The sequence below is a fragment of the Colletotrichum destructivum genome, chromosome 7 (assembly GCF_034447905.1).
Source record: "Colletotrichum destructivum chromosome 7, complete sequence".
NCBI classification, from domain to species: Eukaryota; Fungi; Ascomycota; class Sordariomycetes; order Glomerellales; family Glomerellaceae; genus Colletotrichum; species Colletotrichum destructivum.
Window position 1 is genome coordinate 496,460 of NC_085902.1, and position 24,819 is coordinate 521,278.

The 24,819-nt window shown below is 56.0% G+C and overlaps 8 protein-coding genes across 8 annotated transcripts; 4 read left to right on the plus strand and 4 right to left on the minus strand.

Annotated features, from left to right (window-relative positions):
* Positions 1-542: 542 nt before the first annotated feature.
* On the plus strand, positions 543-2,613 carry CDEST_10684 (uncharacterized protein). The gene is made up of 2 exons (XM_062926840.1): positions 543-1,417; positions 1,536-2,613. The coding sequence occupies exons 1-2, from the start codon at positions 1,179-1,181 to the stop codon at positions 2,251-2,253; spliced, it is 957 nt and encodes a 318-aa protein (XP_062782891.1). The 5' UTR covers positions 543-1,178; the 3' UTR covers positions 2,254-2,613.
* Positions 2,588-5,039, minus strand: CDEST_10685 (Putative vacuolar protein sorting protein 36, GLUE). Its single transcript, XM_062926841.1, has 2 exons — positions 4,595-5,039; positions 2,588-4,529 (listed from the first exon to the last, which is right to left on the minus strand). Exons 1-2 carry the CDS (start codon positions 4,693-4,695, stop codon positions 2,708-2,710), a joined length of 1,923 nt encoding a protein of 640 aa, XP_062782892.1. The 5' UTR covers positions 4,696-5,039; the 3' UTR covers positions 2,588-2,707.
* A 265-nt stretch (positions 5,040-5,304) lies between these two features.
* CDEST_10686 (Putative proteasome component (PCI) domain, SAC3/GANP/THP3 domain-containing protein) lies at positions 5,305-8,021 on the plus strand. Its single transcript, XM_062926842.1, has 3 exons — positions 5,305-5,578; positions 5,651-6,917; positions 6,974-8,021. The coding sequence occupies exons 1-3, from the start codon at positions 5,497-5,499 to the stop codon at positions 7,185-7,187; spliced, it is 1,563 nt and encodes a 520-aa protein (XP_062782893.1). The 5' UTR covers positions 5,305-5,496; the 3' UTR covers positions 7,188-8,021.
* A 4,797-nt stretch (positions 8,022-12,818) lies between these two features.
* On the minus strand, positions 12,819-13,178 carry CDEST_10687 (uncharacterized protein; the record flags this gene model as incomplete). The annotated part of the gene is made up of 2 exons (XM_062926843.1): positions 12,819-12,984; positions 13,048-13,178. 2 exons carry the CDS (start codon positions 13,176-13,178, stop codon positions 12,819-12,821), a joined length of 297 nt encoding a protein of 98 aa, XP_062782894.1.
* A 1,241-nt stretch (positions 13,179-14,419) lies between these two features.
* CDEST_10688 (Putative PB1 domain, SH3 domain, SH3-like domain superfamily, PX domain superfamily protein) lies at positions 14,420-19,289 on the plus strand. Its single transcript, XM_062926844.1, has 4 exons — positions 14,420-15,655; positions 16,025-16,114; positions 16,255-17,025; positions 17,088-19,289. The coding sequence occupies exons 1-4, from the start codon at positions 15,650-15,652 to the stop codon at positions 18,033-18,035; spliced, it is 1,815 nt and encodes a 604-aa protein (XP_062782895.1). The 5' UTR covers positions 14,420-15,649; the 3' UTR covers positions 18,036-19,289.
* Position 19,290: 1 nt separating this feature from the next.
* Positions 19,291-20,834, minus strand: CDEST_10689 (Putative ARS-binding protein). The gene has a single exon (XM_062926845.1). The coding sequence runs from the start codon at positions 20,561-20,563 to the stop codon at positions 19,340-19,342; it is 1,224 nt and encodes a 407-aa protein (XP_062782896.1). The 5' UTR covers positions 20,564-20,834; the 3' UTR covers positions 19,291-19,339.
* Positions 20,835-21,221: 387 nt separating this feature from the next.
* CDEST_10690 (Putative thymidylate synthase, active, thymidylate synthase/dCMP hydroxymethylase) lies at positions 21,222-22,663 on the minus strand. The gene is made up of 2 exons (XM_062926846.1): positions 22,457-22,663; positions 21,222-22,394 (listed from the first exon to the last, which is right to left on the minus strand). Exons 1-2 carry the CDS (start codon positions 22,606-22,608, stop codon positions 21,542-21,544), a joined length of 1,005 nt encoding a protein of 334 aa, XP_062782897.1. The 5' UTR covers positions 22,609-22,663; the 3' UTR covers positions 21,222-21,541.
* Positions 22,664-22,862: 199 nt separating this feature from the next.
* On the plus strand, positions 22,863-24,809 carry CDEST_10691 (uncharacterized protein). The gene is made up of 2 exons (XM_062926847.1): positions 22,863-23,720; positions 23,787-24,809. Exons 1-2 carry the CDS (start codon positions 23,332-23,334, stop codon positions 24,730-24,732), a joined length of 1,335 nt encoding a protein of 444 aa, XP_062782898.1. The 5' UTR covers positions 22,863-23,331; the 3' UTR covers positions 24,733-24,809.
* Positions 24,810-24,819: the final 10 nt, after the last annotated feature.

Below are 24,819 nucleotides of genomic sequence, written 5' to 3' on the forward strand. Positions count from 1 at the left end.
TATTCACCAGAACGAGCGTCTCAGTTGCCGTCACTGGTCCAGTGGTCCTCTGCCAGGTCCCGCTCTCCGACTCACAGCCCCGGTTCCAACCTAAAGGACCCCCCAATCCCAGGCCCACCCAGGTTTAACAGTGGCACGCGGCTCCTCCAAAAAAAGATGACCCCGGCCAGCCTACGGGAACTCGAGGAACGCTCTCCCGGGCCTCTCGGGGTTTAGATAACACTACAGGCAGAGAGACAGGTTGGCGACCAACAACCCTTGCCTCTGGACCCCAATCTGGAAGAGTCAAGCCCCAGAGAGATACTGTTTGTGAGAGAGAGAGAGGGAGCGAGAGAAAGAGAGACAAAAGAAAAGAACATGGGAAAAAGCGACAAAAACAGCCCAAGGACCATGGACCAAAATGGCTGACGTTCCATTCCTCTCTCGGGCCCCGTCGTACCGACTCTCTCCGACTTCGGTCCCCAGTAAGCTGAAATTTTTGAACGGCGATTCGCCAGAACTTGGCCCGGAGCGCGTGCGACTACCTCTTCGCACTATCCACTTTTTTGTTCCCATCCTTCTCCAGGATTGCAGGGTCGTGTTTTTTCCCCTTCTATCTGGGCAGCTCGAGGAACTCCCATAACTGGGCGCGTTTCCCTCCCCCCCCCGGGTCTAACCACGATTCCGCTGCGTCTTTTGGGTCTGGTCTATCCGTAGTCCCTCCTTCTTTTGCTCCCGGTATGGATTCATAGCTCCCCCTTCCGCAGCTTGTCCCTTTTCTCTCTCTGTTCCTACCCGCACCCCGTTTGTTGCCGTTGCCGTTGCCGTCGCCGTTGCCGTCCCTACTTGGTAATCGCCGTGCTTTCTCTCCTCGTCCTCCTACCCTCTATCTTCTTCCACGTCGTCTGGTCTTCTCTCCTGTCCGTGTTTGTCGTCATCCCGTCCGTCCTAGCTCCTAGCTCCCGGCGCCGCTTCCAAAGACGTCACCCTCGACCTAACCGTTATTGACATCACCCGTCACAAACCGACATCGGGAAGAGCTAACGACCAACCACCCACGACGCCGGAGCATTTCCCCTCCCGACCTTCGCGAGAGCTTCACCCCGAGGCTCGAACAAATCTCAGAAAAAGAAGAGCCCCCCCAAAAAAGGCGAAAAAGACCCCCAGTCCAATACCCACGGAACACCAAAACGCGCCGCATGGCTGAACGAGATACGAGACCAGAAGGGCTCGCTCCCATCCCCGTCGCGCCCCCTAACCTCAAGATCAAACCCCCGAGCCCGCTGGCTCTGGCCCAAAAAGTCGATATGGACACCAAGACGGCCGACCCCAAGGCCACCTGGAACTCGAAAAACCTGGGCCTGCGCCTGGGCGCCGACCTGTTCAGCGCCGCCTGCGCCGGCACGCTGGTCGCGCCCCTTGTGTCCATCATTGACCGGTAAGCAAGCCTGCAATACCACTTCTTCCTTTTCCTCTTCTCCCCTCTCCTTTCCCATTCTTGGAAGCTCTCCCACAACAAACAGGCGGCTAACTCATTCACCCCTCCCCTCCTCCAGCTCCATAATGGAAAACGCCTCGGGCCGCCGCGGCCTCGGCGACTGCGTCCGATCCTGCCTCAGGGAGCTTCTCCTCCGCCCGCACCACTTCGTCCTCAGCAAGCCCTTCGCCCTCATCTTCGCCCTCTACGGCGGCACCTACCTGACGGCCAACACCCTCGACACCGCCTCCTCCACCGTCCGTAACCGGCCCGCCTCCGAGGTCACTGCCGGTACCGCAAAGTTCGCCGCTTCGAGCGCCGCCAACATCGGCATCTGCATGTACAAAGACCAGGTCTTCGCCCGCATGTTCGGACCCCCCGGCGCCACCCCGCGGCCCGTCTCCGCCGTGACCTACGCCCTTTTCACCCTGCGCGACTGCATGACCATCTTCGCCAGCTTCAACGTCCCGCCCCGCCTCGGCCCCTGGCTCAACTCCCGCATGGGCGACGAGATGGCCAAGAGGGTCAGCGGCCTGACCGTCGTCCAGTTTGCCGCCCCAGCCATGGTCCAGCTCGCAAGCACCCCGCTGCACCTGCTGGGCCTCGACGTCTACAACCGGCCCGGCGTGCCCGGCGCGCCCGTCTCGTGGGCCGATAGGTGGCGCTCCGTCGCCAAGAACTGGGGCATCAGCACCATGGCCCGCATCTGCCGCATCATCCCGGCCTACGGCGTTGGCGGCGTCGTCAACCGCAAGGTGAGGCTGAGCCTCATGGATAAAATGGAGAGGACGTCATGAGCCTGTGTTTCTTTCTCTTCGCGATGTGTCGATGAAAGTGCGATCGAGCGTCGACATGGTAGTCGTGCGTCGTTTTCTTGTCATTGCTGTGTACAAATCTCACGGGCATTGGGTTCATATGGGCGGCGTTCCTGGGCTATAGGTTTTGCTTTTTGTTTTCTTTTTCTTGCTTCGTCTTTGGCATCTAGATGGCTAGAAACTGGGGGAGGCGGTCTCATCGTAGCTGCGGATCGGAGGAACTGGTCGATCCTTTCATAGATGACAGGCCGGGGAACCCTCGCCCGCAGCATCACACACGAACGAACAAACGAACAAATACACACACACACACACACACACACACACACACACACACACATACTTGTAGAATAGTAATGCGCTTAATGTCTGCAGTTGTGCCGGCGAGGGCACAAGAAATAGATATCCAAGTCACCGTGTCAACAACAGCCCTCCTTCACATGAGCCCGCTCTCCCGTAGCGCCTTTACCACCTCGTCCTCTTCGTGATGCCTTCTGCGCCGACGGTGCTTCGCGTCCCCCGTGTCGATGTAGTTCTTCCAGAACTTGAGGCCCTCGATGCCGTCCTCGCGACAAAGCACCCCCCTCTCCTCTGCCATCTCCAGCTCCTCCTCGGCCACGCCGATGCTCCAGCCGAACCGCTCGGCCGCATCCCGCGCCGTGACGCCGCGCCCGAACTGTCGCCAGTCCCACGCCAGCTCCTTCTCCGGCGGGAACTCGTGGAGGTCGTCCAGCCACGAGACCAGGGCCTTGATCGTCGTCTCATCCGTGCGCTCGCTACTTTGCACGACCAGGACGCCGCTCTTGAACTTGCGCAGCCGCACAGGGAGCTTGAGCGACTCCCACATCTGGGCCGCCTTCTCAAAGTCCATGGGGCTCACGAGCTCGACGCCACCCCGCGCCCGGTTGAACATGGCCCAAAGATCCACCAGGTTGATGATCCCTCCCGCTTTCTTCAGAACGCCGCGGGCATCGTCCGTTAGAAACTCTGCTAGATTCCTCGACAGCTCAGACAGGTACAGCGTCTCGGAGCTGCTGCCACCCACAATGTCTTTTGTGGTCACAAGTCCGAGCTGACTCGCCGACTCGGCCAGGATAGCGTTGGCCTCGGCGCCGCTGCCGCCGTTCTGTCGCGCGAATCTTTCTGCAAGGGCCACAATCTCCTTGGCCGATGCCATGAGGGCGTCCAAGTCCTCGAAAGCGCTGCCGATCATCACCTCGTTATTCTTTCGCATGTCGAGCCCGCGCTGTTCCAGCCCGGCGATACCAACGCCCTTGGGACGTTCGGGGACGGCGGAAGGCGTCCGTACAATGGCACCGTTGTCGTCGATCGTCCGGTTGCTCTTCGGAACCGGCGGCGCTCCTTGCAGCAGCCACTTCCTCTGCGTCAGCGCTCCTTTCAGCCGCTCGTAGAATATCTTCTCCCCACCGCCGCGAAAGGAAATCTTGATGTTTTCGGCGGTATCCTGGCCTGGTGTAGCCGAGCTCGAGACCGGCCCTGGCGACTCTGTTCTTTGGGTCTGTTCTTGCGCCTTCGTCTGAGGGAGATCTTGCGATATCAGGGGAGCCCCGCATATCTCGCAGGATAGCAAGGAAGGGTGGTTCAGGAACGTGCACCGAGGGCACTGGAAGGTTGTGCTCGGATCGGCTGGTTTATGCGGTGTGCCGTTGATGTTCGAAGCGGCGGGCCAAGGAGGCAGAGACCCCGTGTCGCCTGGCCTGGTGGATGTAGACCACGGGCCCATCGACAGAGGAGAGCTAACCGTGGGGCTTGAAGGCCCCGCCGGAGTGCGGCTCGTCGCGTTGGTGATGGAGGCCTTCAGCACGTGCGCCAGCGTCGGCTTGATGCCGCAAGCAAGGCATGGCGGTAACGGCGTGTGGATGTTAGCCGTTGTTGGATCGAAGTTGGACGGGACCGGGTTCGAAAAGGTGCAGATGGTGCAGACCCAGGTCGCAGCACTCGCGGGTTCCGGTGGTGGTCGGTAGGGACTGTCTGATCGAGCAGGAGACCCAGTGCCAGGTCTCCCGGGAGAAGAGATCGCAGACGCTCTCGTTTGTAGCGACGAGCGCTTCAATGGCTTGGGTTTCAGAGTGATCTTCGCGGATGATTTGAGAAACCCGGCATAGAACTCGTATGAATCGATGTCTTTGAGGTCGAGGGCGACGGAATGCTTGCGCGGCTCGACCTTGTCGACGTAGCATACTCGGTGAGACGTCAAGTAGACCTGGCCATTCTGCTGTAGGGGAAGCTTGGCATTTCTACAGAGCAGCCCGTTGCGTCAGCAGCTGATTCAATATGCGAGATATGTCGAGGTTGTCCTTACCCCTCGTATAGCCCGACATTGTCTTGGACGAACAACAGGACTTCATCCGGTAAGTAGGAAGGCCGGAGAGCGGTCGTGAGGTCGATGTGTTTTAAAAACATCCGTCATATCTGTTCAGAAGCGTAACCGGGATTTCGAGGTTCTCATGCAAGATGTGGCTGTGATATTTTCGAAGTAATGGAAGGGTATTGAGTTGGCCACTAGTTGTCGCATTCGTCGCTGACGGTGTGGTCTCGTCGTCTCGGGCGGATTAGGAGGTTGGACGCCGAATTCGCAGCTTGTTCAGGGATCGCGCATATTTTGAAGAAGCAGAAATAGAGATAACCAAGAAGTCTCCTGTAAAAAAAGAAGGATAGTATTTGTAAATCCAGCAGCGTTCGCAAGGTCCAGAGGCAAGTTGTTGTAGCCGGCTGGTTCAACGGATCGCGCACTCCGAGTACATGCTAGGCGCCAGTTTATCTCGCAACCAACATGATGCCCCGCCACTTGGAGGTGGGATGTACCCGACCCACTACAGCGATAGCCCCGATTCGAAATTAGCGCGAACTGTGTTCTTGCTTACCTAAGATACCCATCAGTCCGAGTATGTACCTGTGTCTAGGTTCCCACTGATGACAGGCTGCGGGCCACGAGGGCAATCCTTTAAGCGCATCTCCGCTATTTTAACCTGAAAACCCGCACACGGACCACCATCATTCCCACCGCCTTTGCCGGATTATCCCCAACCTCACTTCATCCATCTCTTTTTTCCCTCCCTTATCACTCCCATCATCCAGGCCAACATCAAACAGCCGCTGGCAACGCTTACCACGTAGTCGACCAAGAAATATACTCGTTGTTACCCTACAAACTAATCCCCCATTCAGAAACACCTTACCTTGGAGCCCTCGTCAACCGCCATCATGATGCCCACCAGCTGGCCTCCGGCGCCACCTCCAGGCGCCGCTTACGGCGCTCCTCCTGCCAATTATGCTTACCCTCCCAGTAAGTCTTGTTTCCCGTCCATACGACCTCGCCCTGTCTCGAGTTGCGATGCTAACAAGCTGTTGTTAACAGATCCAGCATACACCGCAGTCCAGGCTCGACAAAGTTTCGGCCAGTATCCTCCCCCACCCGCACCTGCCTACACCACGACGCCGTCGCCCATGGTTGCTCCCTTCGATCAGACCGCTCCGGCGGCTCCTGTGCCGCCCACGCGCAAGGTTGAATGGCCTCCTTCCGTGCGAGAATATGTCCAAAAGTCTTTCCTCCCTAGCAATATGGATCCGTCCGTATCTCGCCCCGACATTGAAGCCAAGTTGAAGGAAACCATTTCACAACACATGGAAAACGGTACTCTCGAGTCCACCGACTGGGAGAAAATGCCCTTCCCCGCCGCCCTGATCAAGAACGAGCGTCAATCCCAGCTCAACTCCTCCATGAACATTGCGTCTCCCTTTGCATCGCGATATGACAACACCCCGTCGGCCAACCCAAAGAAGCGGAAGTCGTCTGATTTTACCCCGGATGACAAGTCTTCTGCCGTGCCTTGGCGTACTACTAACAGCAACCGATCCAACGCCTTGGAAGACCGCATCACCTTTGCCTCTCCCGACAAACGCGCCAGCCTCGACGAGCCTCTGCCCAAGTCAAGTAAGTTCCAGAAGCAGATGGAGAAGCGCCAACGTCGCTTCGACGGCGGCTACAAGTCGTCCTATCGCTCGCCCAGCCCTCCGCCCTCGGACGGTCCTGTTGTCGGCACCAGCGAGACGTTGGAGAAGCGCTACCTGCGCCTGACCGCTCCCCCCGTTCCTTCCCAGGTGCGGCCAGAACGCGTTCTCCACAAGACGATGGATCTTCTTAAGAAGAAGTGGAAGAAGGAGAGCAACTACTCTTACATCTGCGATCAGCTGAAGTCCATGCGCCAAGATTTGACTGTCCAACGGATCAAGAACGACTTCACAGTGTCCGTATACGAGCTTCACGCCCGCATCGCCTTGGAGAAAGGGGACCTCGGTGAGTATAATCAGTGCCAAACCCAGCTGCGTACCCTGTACGCCAAGGGACTGAAAGGGAACCCCATCGAGTTCAAGGCCTATCGCATTCTGTATTTCATTCACACCGCCAACCGTACCGGCCTCAATGATGCCTTGGCAGATCTAACCGCAGCAGAGAAGGAGGAGCGGCCCATCAAGCACGCGCTTGAGGTGCGTTCCGCTCTTGCCTTGGGAAACTACCACAAGTTCTTCCAGCTTTACCTCGACACTCCCAACATGGGAGCGTACCTCATGGACATGTTCGTCGTCCGTGAGCGCCTCGCTGCCCTGTGCAACATTTGCAAAGCGTAAGTCCGCTCTCAACCCTTTTTGTTGGCAGACCAGTCTCGCTAATTTTTCACAGGTACAAGCCAGACGTAAAGTTACGATTCATCACGGAGGAACTCGGCTTCGAGTCCGACGTCGATGCGGCTCAGTTCATTCTCGATTACAACGGCCAGCACCTCCTCGAGGAACGACAAGAGTACATTGCTCTGTTGACCGGCAAAGCCGGAGTGCTGTTCGACTCTGCGAGATCCGAAGCGTTCCGCAAGGTTGATATCAAAGGCCAAATATGAGCTGCTCGTCATCTCTCTTCTCTCGTCACAGCATGCCCTCCACTCTCTAACCATTTCCCGCCGCCGACTGCAGGCCTCGCGGGTGGCCTCCGTTCCCCTAAATCCTTCACGTCTCATGCCAAGGCCTGCCGGTTTTGGTCGACCTTTTTCTCGTAGACTTTATTTCTCTCTTGTTTTATCCCCCCCTTCTCGACGTTGTCACAGCACTTGCGCCCATATTCACCATGCATTCCCCTCGCCCTTCGAAGACGTTTTAGTGCCAGACATGGTTACAAAATCACGAACCATCAAATTGCACCTCTCCGTCACTTCTAACGGCTTCGGACGCTTACCCATAGCTTCAAATAGCGGGATACTCCTCGGGGGCTCGTGAGAGGCAGTCTTTCGGACGAGGGCAGTTCGAAATCTGGCGGCCATGTTGCTGTCAATGTCCGATATTGCCGGCTTGATGCCGGCCTTGGGCTCTGGGGGCTTGTTCGTCTTGATACCCGTTCGCCGTGTCCTCGCACAGGCAACAGGATGGCGTTGGAGTGGGATATCCGTGGGCTCGTTTGTCTTTTAAAAGGATAGAAGGCGACTGGAGTTGAACCTCGGGTCTATCAATAGACGTTGGCATATGTGTCGTTCATCTTGAAAGGATCTGCTGGCGCCTGCCTTATGCGGCACAACGGTCACTGGTTCGCAATAACCAAATGGAATCTATCTGTTTGCTATATCCCTCAGATGGAGATGGAACATCATCAGTCTTGCTGCGCAACTGCCATGCTGGTGGCTCTGATGTGTAAACTGTCCATATACCGTGTCCCTGCATGGCGTACGCAGTGGACGAATGCCCGTAATTGATGGAAGCGGGTAACATTCATTGCAGACGGATTCTTGGACCAAGTGCAAGCTGTCTACTCTGGCGCCCGTTCATTGCGAGCTTGGCCATCGACGTAGATATAGCTCTCGAGAGAACAAGAGTCACTTGGCGGCACGTTCTTCAGTGCCATTGTCTGAAAATGACTATGGAGACTCCATAGAGATCTCGCGCCAGGTCTCGGACCATGATCCTCCTAGCCGCGGCTCGCGACCTGCAGGGACGCAGGTGCGAGGCTCTGGTACGGGCCGGAACACCACGAGCCTCCTCATCTCCCACCACGAACCCAACATTGAAGCCTCACGAGAGCGGGAGAACAATCCTAGACGAGCGATCGATGGGAGATTCCCAGAAGTCGACACCATGACCGGCAGGGTTCGCTGCCCGACAGGGGCCGAGGAGGGCAGATACCCGGTTTTTTATCTCTGTTCTGCAGTGGTCTAGTTCATAGTCTCGCATGAGGAACCTGCAGTGTCGTAGCTGCATACGGAGGAGACTTTGTTCCGGAGATCCGTAGGAATAGAGGCTTTTCGCAGTCCTCTGTGTGTGTGTTTGTTTGTGTCCGCGCGCGCTCGCTTCATCCCCAGCAGAAATTGGTCTTGTTCCTGGCCAGTCCGATGTGAGCAGAAACCTTATCCTACCCTGTCAATTCTCGGTCTGCAAAAGATACTCTTTTTTTCTTCTTCTTGTCGGTCTTTTCTCAGGACAGGGCGACCTGGGAACTTCTTCAGACAATGATACTACCGTGCGCGATTGTGCGCGCAGTTGCCCGTGCCGTTCTCGCTGGGACTCCGTGGAGCAAAGGAGCTTCAACCAGGCTGTAGCTCCGCCGTCGTCCCGCCTCTTGGCAGATGGATCCTTAGGACGAGGGGAAAGGGGACCTTGGTGTCAGTTTTCGTTTTTTGGCAGACTTTGGGCAGAATTTTGGTGAAGCTCGCAAGGCAAGACTGTGTGGTGCTCAGCCGAGGCACTGGATAGTATGGCGTTGACGTGAGAAAGCCGTTATCATTACACCCCCCCCCCCCCTTCCCCTTTAACGTGATACAGAAAAAGACCGGCGGCCCATTTACCGGGGGATTTTGGTTGTATGGCTGGACCGGGGCATCGCACTAGCTTGCCATTTCTAGACTTCGTAACTGTGAAGCCAAATACCCCCTCGAAGAAATAAGGCCTGTGACGGTCTGCCGAGCTGCCAACTTCAATGCCCGAGCTCGAGCCATCGCGACGTGTGGTAGCATCGCCTTCCAGGCCTGTCAATAGGTTCATGCTTTTGTCGATCCGTGACGACAGCCCGGGTGGCAACACCGGCGACATGCAACCCCAAGAGCTCGGCAGCCCCATGCCCAGCTGCCCGTCGTAAGGTGTCCCGCATCCTATTTCTGGACATGAGGGCATCCGTACTTGCGAGTCATAAGCCGCCCGGTACCTGTTGACCCATTTGGCCGGGGCGCTGTATACATATATGCAGCGGGAGGAGCCGCCACGGTTTGCGACTCCAAAGCGTCAAACCCGGCAGTGTCGAAAGATGGATGGATGCCTTTCTGAGAGGAGTCGTCACATGGTGGTGTTGTGTGGTACTTCGAACGGCGGCCGGCACGCAAAAGATCACCCTCCCCACCTTTGGCCCTTTGCGCCGATTCAGCCATTGGTTGCATCGTCGGCCTCATCTTGAGAACAAGGACCGTTCAACCATGTTGCTTTGGCCTAGCCGGGATGCCATTTGCCCAGTATAGAGGTCGACGACCACAAATCGACGCTACGAGATGGTGTGGGCAGCAACTTACATGCCGGTGGGCTACCTGTTAGAGTTTCACCCGGCGCATGGGAACTTGGCCAAAGTTGCCCGTCCTCCAGGTGTTGCTCGCATAGAGCTCTGTAATCTGCAAAACTTTCTAAGCTGTTTGACTCAAGGTAGAACCGCATGTGTTAAACAATCAGCTCGATGACATCATGTAGCCCACCGACGCCGATTCATGATGGCTCGAGAATAGATCAATAGCTGTGTGTGTTGGGATCGACCGTCGACTCGACCAGGTCGTGAACTCTTTGAGCTATCGAGTCAACGAAGCCGAACCCTTGACACGGAACCACACATTTCAAGCCTGGGCAAAGAAACTAACAACTAAACTTCCTTTTCCCCAGCCATCCATGCGTCTTCGCCCAGATTTGGGGCTGACAGGTCTCACACTGGCCAAGGGATCCCGCGATAAGGCGGCCCTGACCTTATGATCAGCAACCACGGACTCAGGGTTCCTCGTCTTTGCGTATGGAACTCAGTGAACAGTTTACCTGTACGTCCCCAAGAGATAAGTGCCCATTGTTGATCCCTCATTGGCGATAGGCCTTAACTCTGCCCCCGTTTCAGGCGACATGGGACGTCGAGTTTCAAGTTGCGTCGTGCTCGAGAACGGCAAAGGCTGGATCCGAACACAGATGAGGCACGAGGGAAAGCTTGAACTACAGGTATTTCCCACAGATGATCATTAAAGAGACAACAATTAGATGGGCTTCACCATGTGTTACCTGTATTTGGAATCGAAACTTCGCTGTCGGGATTCGTGCATTCTCTCCCCCATGGACAACGCCCGGTTTCGCTTTCAATATATGGTTAAGATTGGAGGCACGACTCGCAGTTGCAGAAGAGCCCCGAGGACCTCTGGGATCTTGCAGCTTTTGGAGATGTTTGCCAACTAGTCGAGCAGACGATCAGACAGGCACTAGAGAGCTCTGTGCCATCCGGAACACATGAGTTGGATAAACGAGGAGGCTCTACCACTAACGTTCCCGCATGCGTCATTCCCACAAAAGGGCTCGCCTCTCCGTATGCTGGTAGCCGTCCTGGGAGACGCGCTGACTTAGGTACCGTGGGCCTCGTGGTCCGATATGATGAGGGAAAGAAGCTGTAAGTCAGCCTGTTGCTACCTATTCTGGCCGCCGTCCGTTGTCCGCGTGTTCCGACTGGTGATCGACAGGAACGGCGGAGCGACACAAAGTGTCAAGCCCTTCACGAGCCATTCCACCTATGACCTTCGCCACTGTGTGAAGGCCAGCAACGGGTGGGGATGTGTTACGGGTTCCTGAGCGTCCCGCTGAAACGAGACGCTGGCAGGGTTCTCAGGAGCATGCTTAGCGTATCTCAACGAGCCAAGTGAAAGCTTGAGGGGCGCCATCATGAGGACAAAGGTGGAGAAGGGGATGGAGAGAGTAGCAATCTATTCGAAGCGTCGGAAAGTTGGGATGGTAATAGCAGATGCGCCGGCATCAGTTGTCCCGTAGATGAGGTCATTCTGATTAGGCACATGGAGCAATCCATGCAAGGCACATCGCCGTTGGCCTTGCCAGGCAGTTCGTTGCAATACTTGGGAGTGAATCCAATCCGGACTGATGGTTTTTTATCTCTCATTCGTCGATGGCGATTCGATCGTGTCGAACCAATCGAGATGCTCGGTGTTGTAAGTAGTGGATGCGCGCGCCAAGTTGCTGGACCGACGAGTTGGCGCGTAGGCAAGTCCGCCAAAATTGCGCTGGACAACTGGCCATGAACGCATTCTAGCCCAGTCTAGACCTTGTCATCCTCGCAAGCTGGTTTTAGTGTGCACACTAGGGGGATCCAAAATCAAACACCAAAGGTGTTGAGCTATCAACGAACGGTTGGGCGAGATCATCATGCCCTTCGAAAGAGAATTCGATTGAGCTTCGAACCGCCGGGGTGATGGGAGGACGTGTGACGGACGAAGGATGCGCATAAGGAATTTGTCGTTGAGGAACAAATACCCTGCTTGCATAACCAGACGCAGGCGACATCAAAAAGATTCGCGAAACTGGCTTGGCGTGGGCCACACTGGACCCTCGAGACCCTTGTATCGTGGCTCGGAATACAGATATTTGCCCTGCTTTCGATCTCTGGTTCGAACTCGCTGGAAGCCTGAGGAGGTCAACCCCGCATTCTAAATTTCGTGGGATGAATCGTTAGCGAAGAAAACCTCCGATATCACAGGGTTGCTGAGAAGTGCTGTGGCGAAATACGTGCGCCTTCGGCGACTGGGAAAGAATTGAGGGACGCCGGATGCCGATAGGCATGGTATCGGAGCGTTTGCCAGCGGCACGTTCTGATCTCTGGAGGCCAGGCGGTTCCAGCCAGAGGCGGCCGGGGAAAGATTCCGTGTGGCGAGGTTCGACCGTTGTTGGGTTGAGGCCGAAGTGGCACCCGGGCCGTTGCACTCGTCAGGCAGGAACTCAAGGGATCCAAAGAAAAATTACCGTCCGGGTCCGCCGCGTGCAGGGGTCTTTCAAGGAGAGGCATTTCTCGGGATCTGCTGAGCTGTACCTGATTGTGAAGAGGGAACATCTCTGCTGGAGCGTGGCCGATAGATGGGGGGTCGACAGGATACCCCTTCTTCCCGCATTGCCTGGAACCAGGAGGGGGCAGAAGCACCTTCGAGTAGTCTTTGCGTCAATCGATAAGATGCCGCCGCCGCTCTGGGTTCTGGGCTCTGGTCCAGTCCCCTGCGTCGCACTGCCATCCGGGCAAGCCTCATGGTTGACCAGCTCACCATAGAAGGGATAGGCTGTTCAGCAGAGCAGTCAGTTCATGCAAAAGCAAGCGTCTTAAAGTGCGAGGTTCTTGCTATTGGCTGCATCTCGCCGTTTCGCATAGGGGGCGTGCAAGGTCAGTGTCGGCATAGAGGGGCGTTGATAGAAAGAAGAAGGTCTGTGTTTTTTATTAGCGGAGAGGTTTGCCATGTGCTCGCCCAGGAAGATAGTGGCAAAGGCTATGCAACGGTGGGGAGGAAAGACGGGGTATTGTTGTTGGCCATGATGCCACCGACCGGCGGTCCATTCGCACGGCCTGGTACTATGATAATGATGATGATGATGTTGTTGTTGTTGTTGTTGTTGTTGTTGTTGTAGTAGCGTACATATGTCGACATTGACGGGCTGACTGGTCCGTTTGACAGCTCGAAGAGAGTGACAAGACAGACTATCGAGGAAACTAGTCACTGCACGCCAATAAGCGGTGTTGACGTCGCAAAGAAGGGCTGAGCGAAAGCGAAGAGTCTCGTCAACCCAGAGGCACCTCGCGCGCTCACTGGTGGGCCTGACAGGACCCTGTGTCCATTGTACGAGGCCATCGTGTTGCTTCAAATGCAGTCATGGGGCGCTGCGAGGGCACTGCTTCACCGGATCTTGCTGAGCTGCAGTTTCCTGCTCTGTTGAGTCGCTGTGAGGCCTCGTGGACCCCCTTGGGTCTCTCTGGCTCCGTGGCTCCTCTGGGCGGCACCAGTTGCCTCAGCCCAGAGCCGGCTGCAGCCACCGGCGCGAAGCTTGGATGGGCATGAAGACGACAACATGCAACTGCAGAAATTTGACTGGCAGTTAACAAGCTGCCCCTGAACTCTAGCGTATCCACGCTACAAGAGAAACGCGGCCAAAGCTGCTCGCTGCGTTACACCAAAAAAGCCAAGAGCTGATGCTTCGTGGTCGTATCTATGTATACGTCAGGCATGGAGTAATAGAGGACGGGATCCCCCTCGGTGGCTTCTGACTCCCTTGAAGCATTTGGGGCTTTTTGGTAATTAAGCTTTCCATCTGAGGGTGCCTGCTGCTAGTCAATACGCCCGCTGTATCCGTAGTATTCGCGCAATGCCCGGCCCATATGCAGGGTGGTTCAGTCTCCGTCGGTCCAACTGGCAGTGGTCTGTTTTCCTACTCATCAATCAACCACCTGCCAAAACGCCTTGTTGCTGGCGTCACCTGCTGGGGCGCTGTCGACCCGGCTGGGGTTGTGCAAGTGTCCCGAGTGCCAGCTGGGAGAAGCGGGAGAGTGGGAAGATGCATCCACATGGACCGGTATTCAATCGAAACATGCTTGAGAATTTGAGAAGATCAATGTTGAAAAAGAAACATTCCCTAGACATAAGAATTAGCACCGAGTCTCGCACAGCCCACCCAAGTACAGATACCACTCACCCACTTGCGCGCCGTAAGACGCATGCCACCATCCATAGCAATCTGCACATCGACACCCTCCAGGACACCCACTCGTAACCCTAGCGTAAATTACCCACCCACGCCCAGCTAAGCCCAGAAGCTGGACAGGACGGGTACAGACCAGGGTGTCGAACACCCTCGTCGGGCAGTCCCACCAGTCAACCCCCCCCCCCCTCGATTCGTCGTCTGGTCTGGCGGGTATTAGGACTGCATCCCGGGCGTTGGAAGCGCGTGTGTGTTTGGTGTGCGTGGTGTATAGTGTACCCCGTCGATAAAGTGGTAGGTAGTAGTCTACGGGGGGACCCAAGTACCTTGGCTGTTTGGGCAGATGCTCGGGCTCGGGCGAAGGAGCCTTTTTACCCTCGCCCATCCGCGCCGTCCTCTTTTGAGTCGTCTCCCTTGCCTCCCCTCCCCTCACCCCTCCAGGTCGCTCATAGCCCGCCTGCCGCATTCCAGCGCAATCTTTGCACTTCGCCAAGTAGTCGAAAACAACATTCGGACCTTGGACGACAGTCATTGACCCGACCGAGGAGCGACGATAAGTTGTGTGCGCCTTTGCCAACCTTGTCCGACTGCTGCGACCTCCGTTGAGTGCCGTGTAGCCCGAGTCGAATCGCGGGCCATCCTGTTTCGGAGGCCGAGAAGGAGAGAGACCGACCACTCTATCTCCCGAGTCCAAATAAGAAAGTCCAGGAGAGACAGGCCACGGCCAGTCATCAGCCAACTGACACACTTGAGGACGACTAGGGAGTCTTTTTTTGCTCTTCCGGTGCGCGCGCCCTTGGGAAAATCAGGAAACGACGTCGGCTAGGAAATACGTTGCTTGGCTTAGTGCAGACGTGTTGGATAGGAAGGCAAGAAAACGAAGGAGCTGCAAAAGGGAGCCGAGGAAAGGGAATCGTCACCGAGTGTAACAACAAGAACAACACGGTATCCGTACACACGAGAACGAGGAAGGAAGGAACGACCCTTCTTCCACCTGATCTACCTCCTTCCCATACTTCACCTTCCCACGACCCCGCCGCTGCTTCCTTTTCAGAAAGCCCAACGGCCACCACGACTCAGGAAGGAACGCAATCAGAGAGAAAGTGTGACCCAGTAGTCATTACATCGCCCCTCTCTCCGTCCCGTCCGCACTGGCATCAGCCTGGTCCCAGTCGGAATCACTCCTCCCCTTCCCCTCCATCCGCTGGAAAAAAGGGAAAAGGAAAAAAAAACAAGCAACCACCCCTCGACCTCCTGCTCCAATCTGAGCATCTCTTTCATCTTGGTCAGTCAACACCGCCATTGCGACAACACGCCTACTGCAACTGCAGCAGCAGCAACGATACAACTCAAGTAGCAACACAAGACAAGACAGACACACCTCAGTCTCCAGTTGCGCCAGTCTGCTCCACCTTTGTCTTGCGCCCAATCACGCATTGCCTTTCCTCCCGGAAGGACCATTTCCATACCTACCAATCCTCCCCATCAACACTGTCAACTCTGTGGTGTCACAGGGTCCCCGTCCCTCCCTCCATCACCATTGCTACTTTCTTTTTGAACCATTGCATCTCACTCTCTTGCAAGAGTCTGCAGCTACCCTCACCAGAGAGAGTGAACGTCACACAAGATGAAGGTATGTGAACCACCCTTTTTTGTACCTGCTGCTGTGCTTCCCCTTTCCTCCCTCCCTCCCCCTCTCTTCCCCTGTATCTCCCTCTTCTTCTCTCCTCTGCAAGAAATAGTTGTGTCTGCGCGCACGCAATATCACCCTTACTACCACTTGCGCTTGCGACTTTCTCTCTGCAACCATCAAGACCTTCCCCTCAAAGCATTACAACAAACATTGCGCTTTGTCGTCTGCTTTTGCGACGTCTTGCTCTGTGTTTCCCCCACCTCCATTGCATGAACGACCCCGCATGCGCCCGCGCCCACAATGAATCGAGACTCAATCTCCAGAAATCGGTTTTCCGACCACCTGCTGACAATGCCTCACCTTCTGCAGGCCCTCCGCCGGTCCATCAAGGGCGAAAAGGACAACGCCAAGATCAACATTGCCCCCAAGTCGGCTGTTGCCATTGTTCCTCCAAAGAAGGTATGTCGAACCCCCCACAACCTCATGCTTCCTGCCCCATGCATCTATCTACCTATCTATCTACATGACGTGGATGGTGGGGGTGCGGGCTGACAGCACCGAAATCGCGCCTTTGCTGACCACTCACAACCGCCAACCAGGTTATTCGAGCCCTATACGACTATGAAGCGCAATCCAACCAGGAACTGAGCTTCTCCCGAGGCGATTTCTTCCACGTCATCGGCCGAGAAAACGATCCCGACTGGTACGAAGCATGTAATCCTGCTCTGCCCGACGCCCGTGGCCTCGTGCCCGTCGCCTTCTTCCAGGCACTGGGCCGCACTGAGAGAGACAGCGGTCAGTCCGACGGCGGTGCCCTGCCCCGGCCACCGACCATGTCTCCGACAATCTCTAAGAACCCCGATCACGATTCTGGCTACGCCGAGGCTGCGCCGCCTGCTGGTGCTGTGCAATCGCCGCCCCCGACCCAACGCATGTCCCGTTCCGGCAGCAGATCTGGCGCCATGGTCTATGGCATCGTCATGTACGATTTTGTGGCAGAACGTGCCGACGAGTTGGAGGCCAAGGCCGGCGAAGCCATCATCGTCATCGCGCAATCCAACCCCGAATGGTTCGTCGCCAAGCCCATCGGTAGACTCGGCGGTCCCGGTCTGATCCCCGTATCTTTCGTCGAAATTCGCGACATGGCTACCGACACCGCCGTTGGTGATGCCTCAAATGCCATAAAAAAGGCGGGCATTCCAAAGGTTGAAGAGTGGAAGAAGATGGCGGCCGATTACAAGAACAGCAGCATTACCCTGGGCAAGTTCGACAACGGTGCTGCACCGCAGCAAGGATCTATTGAGCAAGGCATGGAGCGCATGAGCATTCAACAAGGCGGACGCACAAGTTCACAGAACGGCAGTAACTACGTAAGTGGCTTCCGAGTCTTGCATTCAACCATCCTGAGCTAATGTACATCCTCGACCCACAGCAGCAGCAACAGCAGCAACAACAACAACAGGCTGCCTACCAGCGTAACTCCCAACAGACCTCTCAACCCAGTCCATATGCCAAGCCAGCCTCGCAGCTGTATGCGCCTATTTCGGCACGCATTCCCAGATACTGCTTTGCCGAGGACAAGTATTGGTTCGTCATTGAGGCGGTTCTAGAGGATAGCCGTCACTGGGAACTGTCGAGATACTACGAAGACTTCTACGACTTCCAGATCGCTCTGCTCACGGAGTTCCCGGCCGAGGCAGGCAATACCGGAACTCAGAAGCGCACCCTCCCGTACATGCCTGGCCCCGTCAACTATGTCACAGATGCCATCACCGAGGGCCGCCTGCACAACCTGGATGCCTACGTCAAGAACCTTCTCGCGCAACCACCCTACATCGCAAGATGCGCACTTGTCAAGCAGTTCTTCGCACCTAGGGAGGGGGACTATGAAATCGACCCTAGCGCGCCCAACGAAGAGTACAGACTTTCTGGCGGTTCACAACCGTCATCAACCGACTCGCCGGCGGATGCGGCATCACGGCAGTCATCCAAGAATAACCTAAACGGCAACGGGTACGGCGGTCTCTCTGCTGCGCCTCAGCAACGAGCCATGGGCCAACCAGGCCCGAACCGACAGCCGTCGTCGTCCCTGTCCCAATCTCAACCCGTTACCACACCCGGCATCGGTCAAGGGCAAATCATGAAGATCAAACTTTACTTCAACGGTGATCTCATCGCCATCCGAGTTCCTACGGAAATACAATTCCAACAACTCTATGACAAGATTGTGGACAGGCTCAAAATCCCTGTCGGCGAAGAGATTCAACTCTTCTACAAGGACGAGGCCACTGGCGACAAGCCCAACTTGATGAGCGACAACGACCTTGACTATGCCTTGCAAAGAAACGAAAAGCTCCTGCTGTATGTGGAGCAAGTCTGAGGCACGGCATAATGCGGCAACACTCTACTTCACCCGTTTCAGATCGTTTCTGTGGAGTACCTCGAGAGACAAAAAAGCATACCCCAAATGTCTTTGCATTCTTATTTCATGATTCCCAGCGCATGCGCCAAACAACCCTCCACCCCCGTCCTATCGCACAGGCGATGGGCCGACTTTTCTTCTATACTGTTTTGTCCTAGTAGCTGGACTCGATATACGACCCTGATGCCAGTGGATCGACTCCTCCGCAGAAGCGGCTTAGCCCCCCTTTTTTCTCCTCCTCCACCATCCTTCTTTGGCCCTTAGCTGGCCCCTACTTACGATTTTCTTTGATGGTTATTGACGTTGATGATGGGAAAAGAGTTATCAATACAGCCCTCGGGGGTGTCTATTTGTGAAACAGTTTCTTTCAAAGACGCAAGACGGATCTGTTTCCACCGTGAGGATACGGAGAAGGACATTGGCGGGCGTTTTCTTCTCATGCCGAACAGCAGCAGCAGGCTTGACCTGTCGTTTTCTTTTTCTTTCTTTGTTTTAAAGCATGAGACCTTTTCTCGGCAAGGTCCTCATTGCTGACTTGGTCAGTCGTGCGGAATGCGCGAGAAGGAAAGGAAGGAAGGTTAAGAGGGTTTATTGATGACGAGCCCAACGACGGTGTGGACGATTTGATGGTCAAGGGATGGGATCAATACCCCGCACTTGAGCAAAAAACCAAGACAAGCTACTTTACCAAAACCCCATGTTCCTATTGCATGACGGTCATAAATCGTGATGGTAATTTGCCTTTGAATTGCGCAAACAGAAAAGTGATGAGCTGGCGGGTTCATTGCGTCTTGCCTCAAGCAGTGCTCGACAAAGCATGGCGAAATCGAAGGGGGAAAGGTGAAAACCATTCCAGAAAGGGGCAAGCACGACATGCGAGTGCCAAGTATCGCAGACAAGCGAAATCAATCCGCTATTTCTGAACGGTGTAATCGTTACAAGCTACTAAACAACAACCGTCCTCTCTTACTTTTATTAGCATACCTACATCCGGTCGACACACGAGACCCGGTCGGTTTTGATAACTCCCTGCAAACAAGCATATAATGATAAGGGTCCTTTTTTAAGGGAGAGAGCAGCCATCGGCATGTAATCTCTTGTATAACTCGGCCCTCATCGCCGAGACGCAAAACGCCTGATGTAGGTTGTAGTAGTGCCTGGGTATTCTTTTCTCTGGTTTTCTTGCGATTCTCTCTACTGTCCTTCTCCGCCGTTAGGTTCCTTCGTTACGAACATCTGCAGCATAACAAAAAGTGGTGAAATCAGACGACAACGTGAGTGGACATGTGCTCGACGGCCTCTTTGATGGTTCGGAGCATCCTCTGGTTTACGCAAAAGGGGCAGCGCAAGGGGCGCTCGTTGGCGGAGACCGGGTCGTCGTTCTTGATGGGCGTCAGGTTGAGCTCGGGGGTCGAGGGGACGAAGCGCGAGGCGGTGGACGTGGCCCTCTGGATGGCAGGCGTCGCGAGGGCAGCGGCGGCGGTGCCCTGGGCGCGCTCGCGCTGCTCCCGCTCCTCCCTTGCCGCGGCAGCCGTGGCCTCGGCCTCGGCCTCTTCCTGCTGTAGCTGACGCAGTGCGTTCTGTAGCACAATGTCCGGGTCTTCGTCGCCATACATGGGTGTGTCTGTCCCTGGGGGCGGGACCATGCTGGTGTCGGCGCTGTGAGGGTCGGGCGTCTGTACGGCAGCGGCAGAGGAAGGGGAGATGGGGTTCGCGGGGCCGGTGCCGGCGCTCAGACGGCGAAGAACCTCGTCGCGCACGAGGGCGCAGACCTGGAGGGTCGTCTCAACGCCGATGGAGCGGAGGATGGCCTCACGGATGGCGGTGGGGCTGGTGTCGGCGGAGAGAGCCATGAGGCGCGGGACACAGTCGGCGAGGTAACTGATGTCCTCGGCTGGGTTGATGCCACTGTCGCCATGGCGACGCTGGCGGCGGATGAGCAGACCATAGCGTTTCTTGAAGCGGTGGATCCAGCCGGGGGAGAACTCGGGGGGTGTCTCTTCCTTGTATCGTGGCAGGGCGGTGAAGATGGCCTTGGCCTTCTCGCCGAGCTCCTCGTTGGTGGGGTGGCGGCCGGTGGCCTGGACCTGCTGATACCAGCGCAGGACGAGCTTCTCAACATCGGGCCAGTTGCCGAAGCGCAGACGTGAGCCGCTCAGCTGGGGGTTGTCGCCATCGAGACGGGAGTACTTGGGACTCAGGGAGTGGGAGACGGTGGACTGGGAAATGTGCTGGCCGTACTGGTTATAGAACCAGTCGATGCAGGCCTTGTGGCTCGGTCGGATGGTCTGCGCGTTGGCCCAGCGGCGGAGGGCGCGTCGCTGGTCGAGCGAGAGGGAAGATCGCTCCTTAGCAGTAGAGGCGGGGCTCTCGGTGCCATCAGGCCCGGGGCCGCCGGGGAGGACGTCGGGCTGGGGCGGCTGGTGGTGGAGTTCGTGGCCGGCGGCGTCGTGGTGTACGTCCTGGGTGTGATCGTGGTCCGACATAGTCGTTCCGAAGGAAAGGGGGCAAAGGGGACGAGGGAACGGACGGGTGCCGATTTCGCCGCGCGACCGCGTCGACGCGAAACGGGGTTCTGACTATCAGAAAGCCGGGTATTAAGGTACTTTGAATATGTGCAAGACGCGGGGGGTGATCTAATCGGATGGAGGGGGAGGGGGGCGGCGGTCGAGCTTTGGCGCGTGATGCAAGTCGGGTTTTCGGTTTTGAGCGTAATCGTTGTATCCGGAGTCTGGGGGCTTGGTTAAGGAAGAAGAGGAAAGAAGCCGGTCGGGGGAAGGAGTAAAATGTGGGAAAGCACAAGTGTTTAGCTGCAAGGTGAAGCGAGGACCGTGCTATTTGACAAGTGGGCACGGTACAGCGGATGGTTCAATGGGGGTTGCATGTCATCTGTTTATGCATCCAACGAGCTGCGATTGGCTGTCAACCCCCCCTTACTTTGGGCCCCTTGTTGCCTGGCCCAAGCTCCCCGATGGCGCGGGGTTGCATCAACTCACACGATTGGCAAATACGGATAAGTTTCATATCCGTTTTGTAATTGAATTGGAACATGTATTTTGTTTGTTAATGCCAGTAAACGAAGTGCATCGAGCCAGCGATAGGACTCAAGACAAAGCCGTGTCTGACTCTGTGGCACAGAGAAACTCGGTCACGTCGAGGGCTGAATCTGAATATCTTTGCTAACAAGTGATCAATAGGAAATGAGACAAGTAAAAGACACACCCTACAATAAGTATTTCAATGTCGGCGTGTGCAAGTCTATCTTTCTGATGCCGCCAAGTCACCACTGTCCCAATGCAATGCTCTCTCTTCTCATATTCATGCCATCAGGTTGATGTGTGTGACACCTCATTAATGCAAGTCCAGATCCCAACTCCCAGTGTCTAATGACAACACGATAATATCAGACCAAAAAAGAAAGAAAAAAGTGAATCCCACTCCCTGGCGCATGGGCCCTTCGTCTCTTACACAGACATCTTCATGGCAATCGTCTTATGCGGGTCGTATCCCTTGACCACAAAGTCTTCAACCTTCCATCCGTCAATGCTACACCCGGCATCCCTATTGTTGATCTCCAATAGGGGGAAATCCCTGGGCTCGCGCTCCAGCTGCACCTTGAGTGCATCGACGTGGTCGGCGTAGACGTGCGCGTCGCCCATGACGTGCGTCAGGCTGCCGGGGACGAGGTCGCACGCGCGCGCAATCATATGCGTCAGCAAAGCGTAGCTGGCGATGTTGAAGGGCACACCGAGGCCCATATCGCAGGACCGCTGGTACAGCTGGCAGTGCAGATGGCCCTTGGTCTTCTCTTGCGTACTGGTGCCACGGGCCCGTGGATACGAAACGTAGAACTGCGCAAACATGTGGCATGGGGGGAGGGCCATCTTCTTCAGGTCGGCGGGGTTCCACGCGCTCAGGAGGATGCGGCGGTCATAGGGGTTTGTCTTGAGCTTGTGGATGACTTCAGCGAGCTGGTCGACACCCTGGCCCGTATAATCCGTCTTGGAATCGACGTACTCGGCGCCGAAATGCCTCCATTGGAAGCCGTACACGGGGCCGAGGTCGCCGATCTCGCGGTGCGCGAGGCCGACGCTGTCTAGGAACTCCCGCGAGCCGTTGCCGTCCCAGATCTTGACGCCCGCCTCGCTCAGAGCGAGAGAGGATGTGTTGCCTTCAATGAACCACAGCAGCTCGGCGATGACGGCGCGGAGGAAGACGCGCTTCGTGGTGAGGAGGGGAAGCAGAGGCTCGCCGTCCTTGTTGAGGGAAAATTTGAGAGGAGTTGGTGCGAAGATGGAGTAGGTTCCGGTGCCGGTTCTGGCGTCCTTGTCAATTATACGGCTTCGACTCGGCGGACTTTTGACGCTTCCTCTGCCTACCTGTCTGGCCGGTGTTCGCCCTCCTCGAGGATCTCACGGACGAGGTCAAGGTATTGATACTCCTCGTGGCGCTTGGTCGGGACAGAGCCGTTCTGTTTCGTGGCGTTCTCGGGGGAAGCCATGGTGGCGGATTCGATTGCTGTGGGTGTCATTGTTGCGTTGCGTCTTGGTCTGTGGAAGTCAAGTCTTGGTGGGTTGGAAATGTCTCCTCGAATTGAGTGACCCCTCTGCGGAAAACGCGACGCGACGCGTTCTCATTAAAGTGCGTGCATTGGTGTGTACTGCTGACTAAGGTCCCACTTCTCGATAAGCGAAGGTCGAGCAGGGGTCTTGCTAGTCGACAACGACTTAATGCATCGAAGCTTGTTCCATCTTGGCTGAACATCCAACGAATAAAACCACACAGTCCAGCCATTCCGAGCTGAGCCTGAGTTTCAACGCATCTCAGATCGTCGAATCTTTCTATTTTGCCCCTACCTTTCCTGTGCTAACACTAATGGAATTCCCCTTTACCCAACAATCGAATTTGTCCGTGACGATGTGTTCTTCATTCCTCTCATCACTGCCTGCCTACAAAACCTCGAGTGGCCGGCCTATCGTATATCTTGGCCGCCGGAACTACAGAGTTGGTGCATCTCACTTCGGTCGGTGAACACTGGGAGTTCTCAAGCCGCACTAGGAACCCCGTTTGCCAAAACTTGAGCTTCACGTCTCTTCTGGCAGCAATAGACGTCCCCCAAGCCTCACTGCCTTTACATAGGGTGTACGGTGCCAACATCCTACAGCCAGCCTAGCCCTAGGACTCACCACCAGGCGGCTTCCCGCTTAACATTCGATGTCGTGATAATCGAAAGGCACCACGATACCAGTTGAAGATGAACATCACCATCTCCGTTCCGTCGGGAACCGTCAATCACGGCGACCCAAGACTCATCTGCACCCCGCCAATCTGGACCGATTTCGTCATCTTCTACGCAACGAATTATTTCGTCCACGCCCTGACACTCCCCAGCCGGCCCGGCGAGTCCGTCCTCGAGACCTGCTTCACCGTCATCACGGCACTGTTTCTCCCGAGCACCGGCTCCCTGCGAGCCGCCCGCTGGCTTCTTTCTCACGCAGGAACCGTCAGACGCGACGAACTCAGCCGGGCCACCAGGGCTGGCGCACTATGCATGATCGTCGACGAGACTGAGAGGTCCAAGGTCTCGTGGATCGAGGCATCCTTGAGGAGGATGAACTTTCAAAGGGCGCGAAGCTGGTCAGTGTGGGATGATCCGCACAAAGCATGAATGCTTCCGAATCTTGCTTTGCCTAACTTTGCTTATGCTAGGTACGATACTCCCACCCCCTCCTGGTATCGGTCTCGCTTTCGAGGTGCCGGCCGTTGGGTCCACTCGTCCCGGACCATCCATGGGACTTGTGTCCTACCCAAGGGGTTCATTCTGGTCGAGGTGCCCGTCGGTACGCCACTGATGCCGCCGCCAGGCTCGGGGGCCAGCCATCTTGACCGCTCAAACATTCAGTTGGGCAGCACTTACAACATACCAAAGGCGCTGTTCGCTCTGGGCCAGGCCGCATGGGGTATCACGACTGTCTACCGGACCCAAGGTGACCAGCTTGACAGGTACGGCTACGCGGCTTTCGGCGTGACTGTGGCCCCATATGCCTTCATGTCTCTGGTCAACTTGATTGCGCTCATCGTCACTCCCGAGTATAACTGCATCTACCTGGTTCACACACCAGACCTCGACAAGGCGAGAAGACGAGGCGGCAGGTTCTGCGGCATGGTCGCAAGTGTCGACCTCGATAGCATCAAGGAGCCGTTGAGGACATTCTGGCCCTCTCAAGCAGCCCACACCTCGTACTTTGCCGTCACGACGGTTCTTTTGTTGTTCCCGGCAGTCCTCGTCGCCGCTCTGACCGGCTTCAATCCGGGCCGCAGCACCGTCTACCAGCGGGTATGGATTCTCTGCTGGATTGCCTTTGGCATCGTCATGGGCCCCATCATCAGGATGCTCACCGTGTTTCCTTCCGAGATCCACGGCGTGTACAGGATTCGCGCGAACGACGCGATAGCGTACGCGCTCGACAACGCCACGTTCATGCAGAGAGTGATCGACTGGCTGGTTGCGAAATATTTCCGCCTGATCGAGACTTCGTTCTATGTGTATGTCGTTCTTGGGGCCGCGATCTGCTTCACGCCTGCCATAGGAGGCATGGTTGTGGTTGGCGAGATGCTACAGGAGTTTGGTGTATGTAGACGTCTCGACAGGTAGGGCATATCGTATACTCAGGATCGCTGCGTCGCAAGCGGTGGGAAAGTGTGTTGTCCACCATAAAAATCAAGTTCTATGCAATTTATG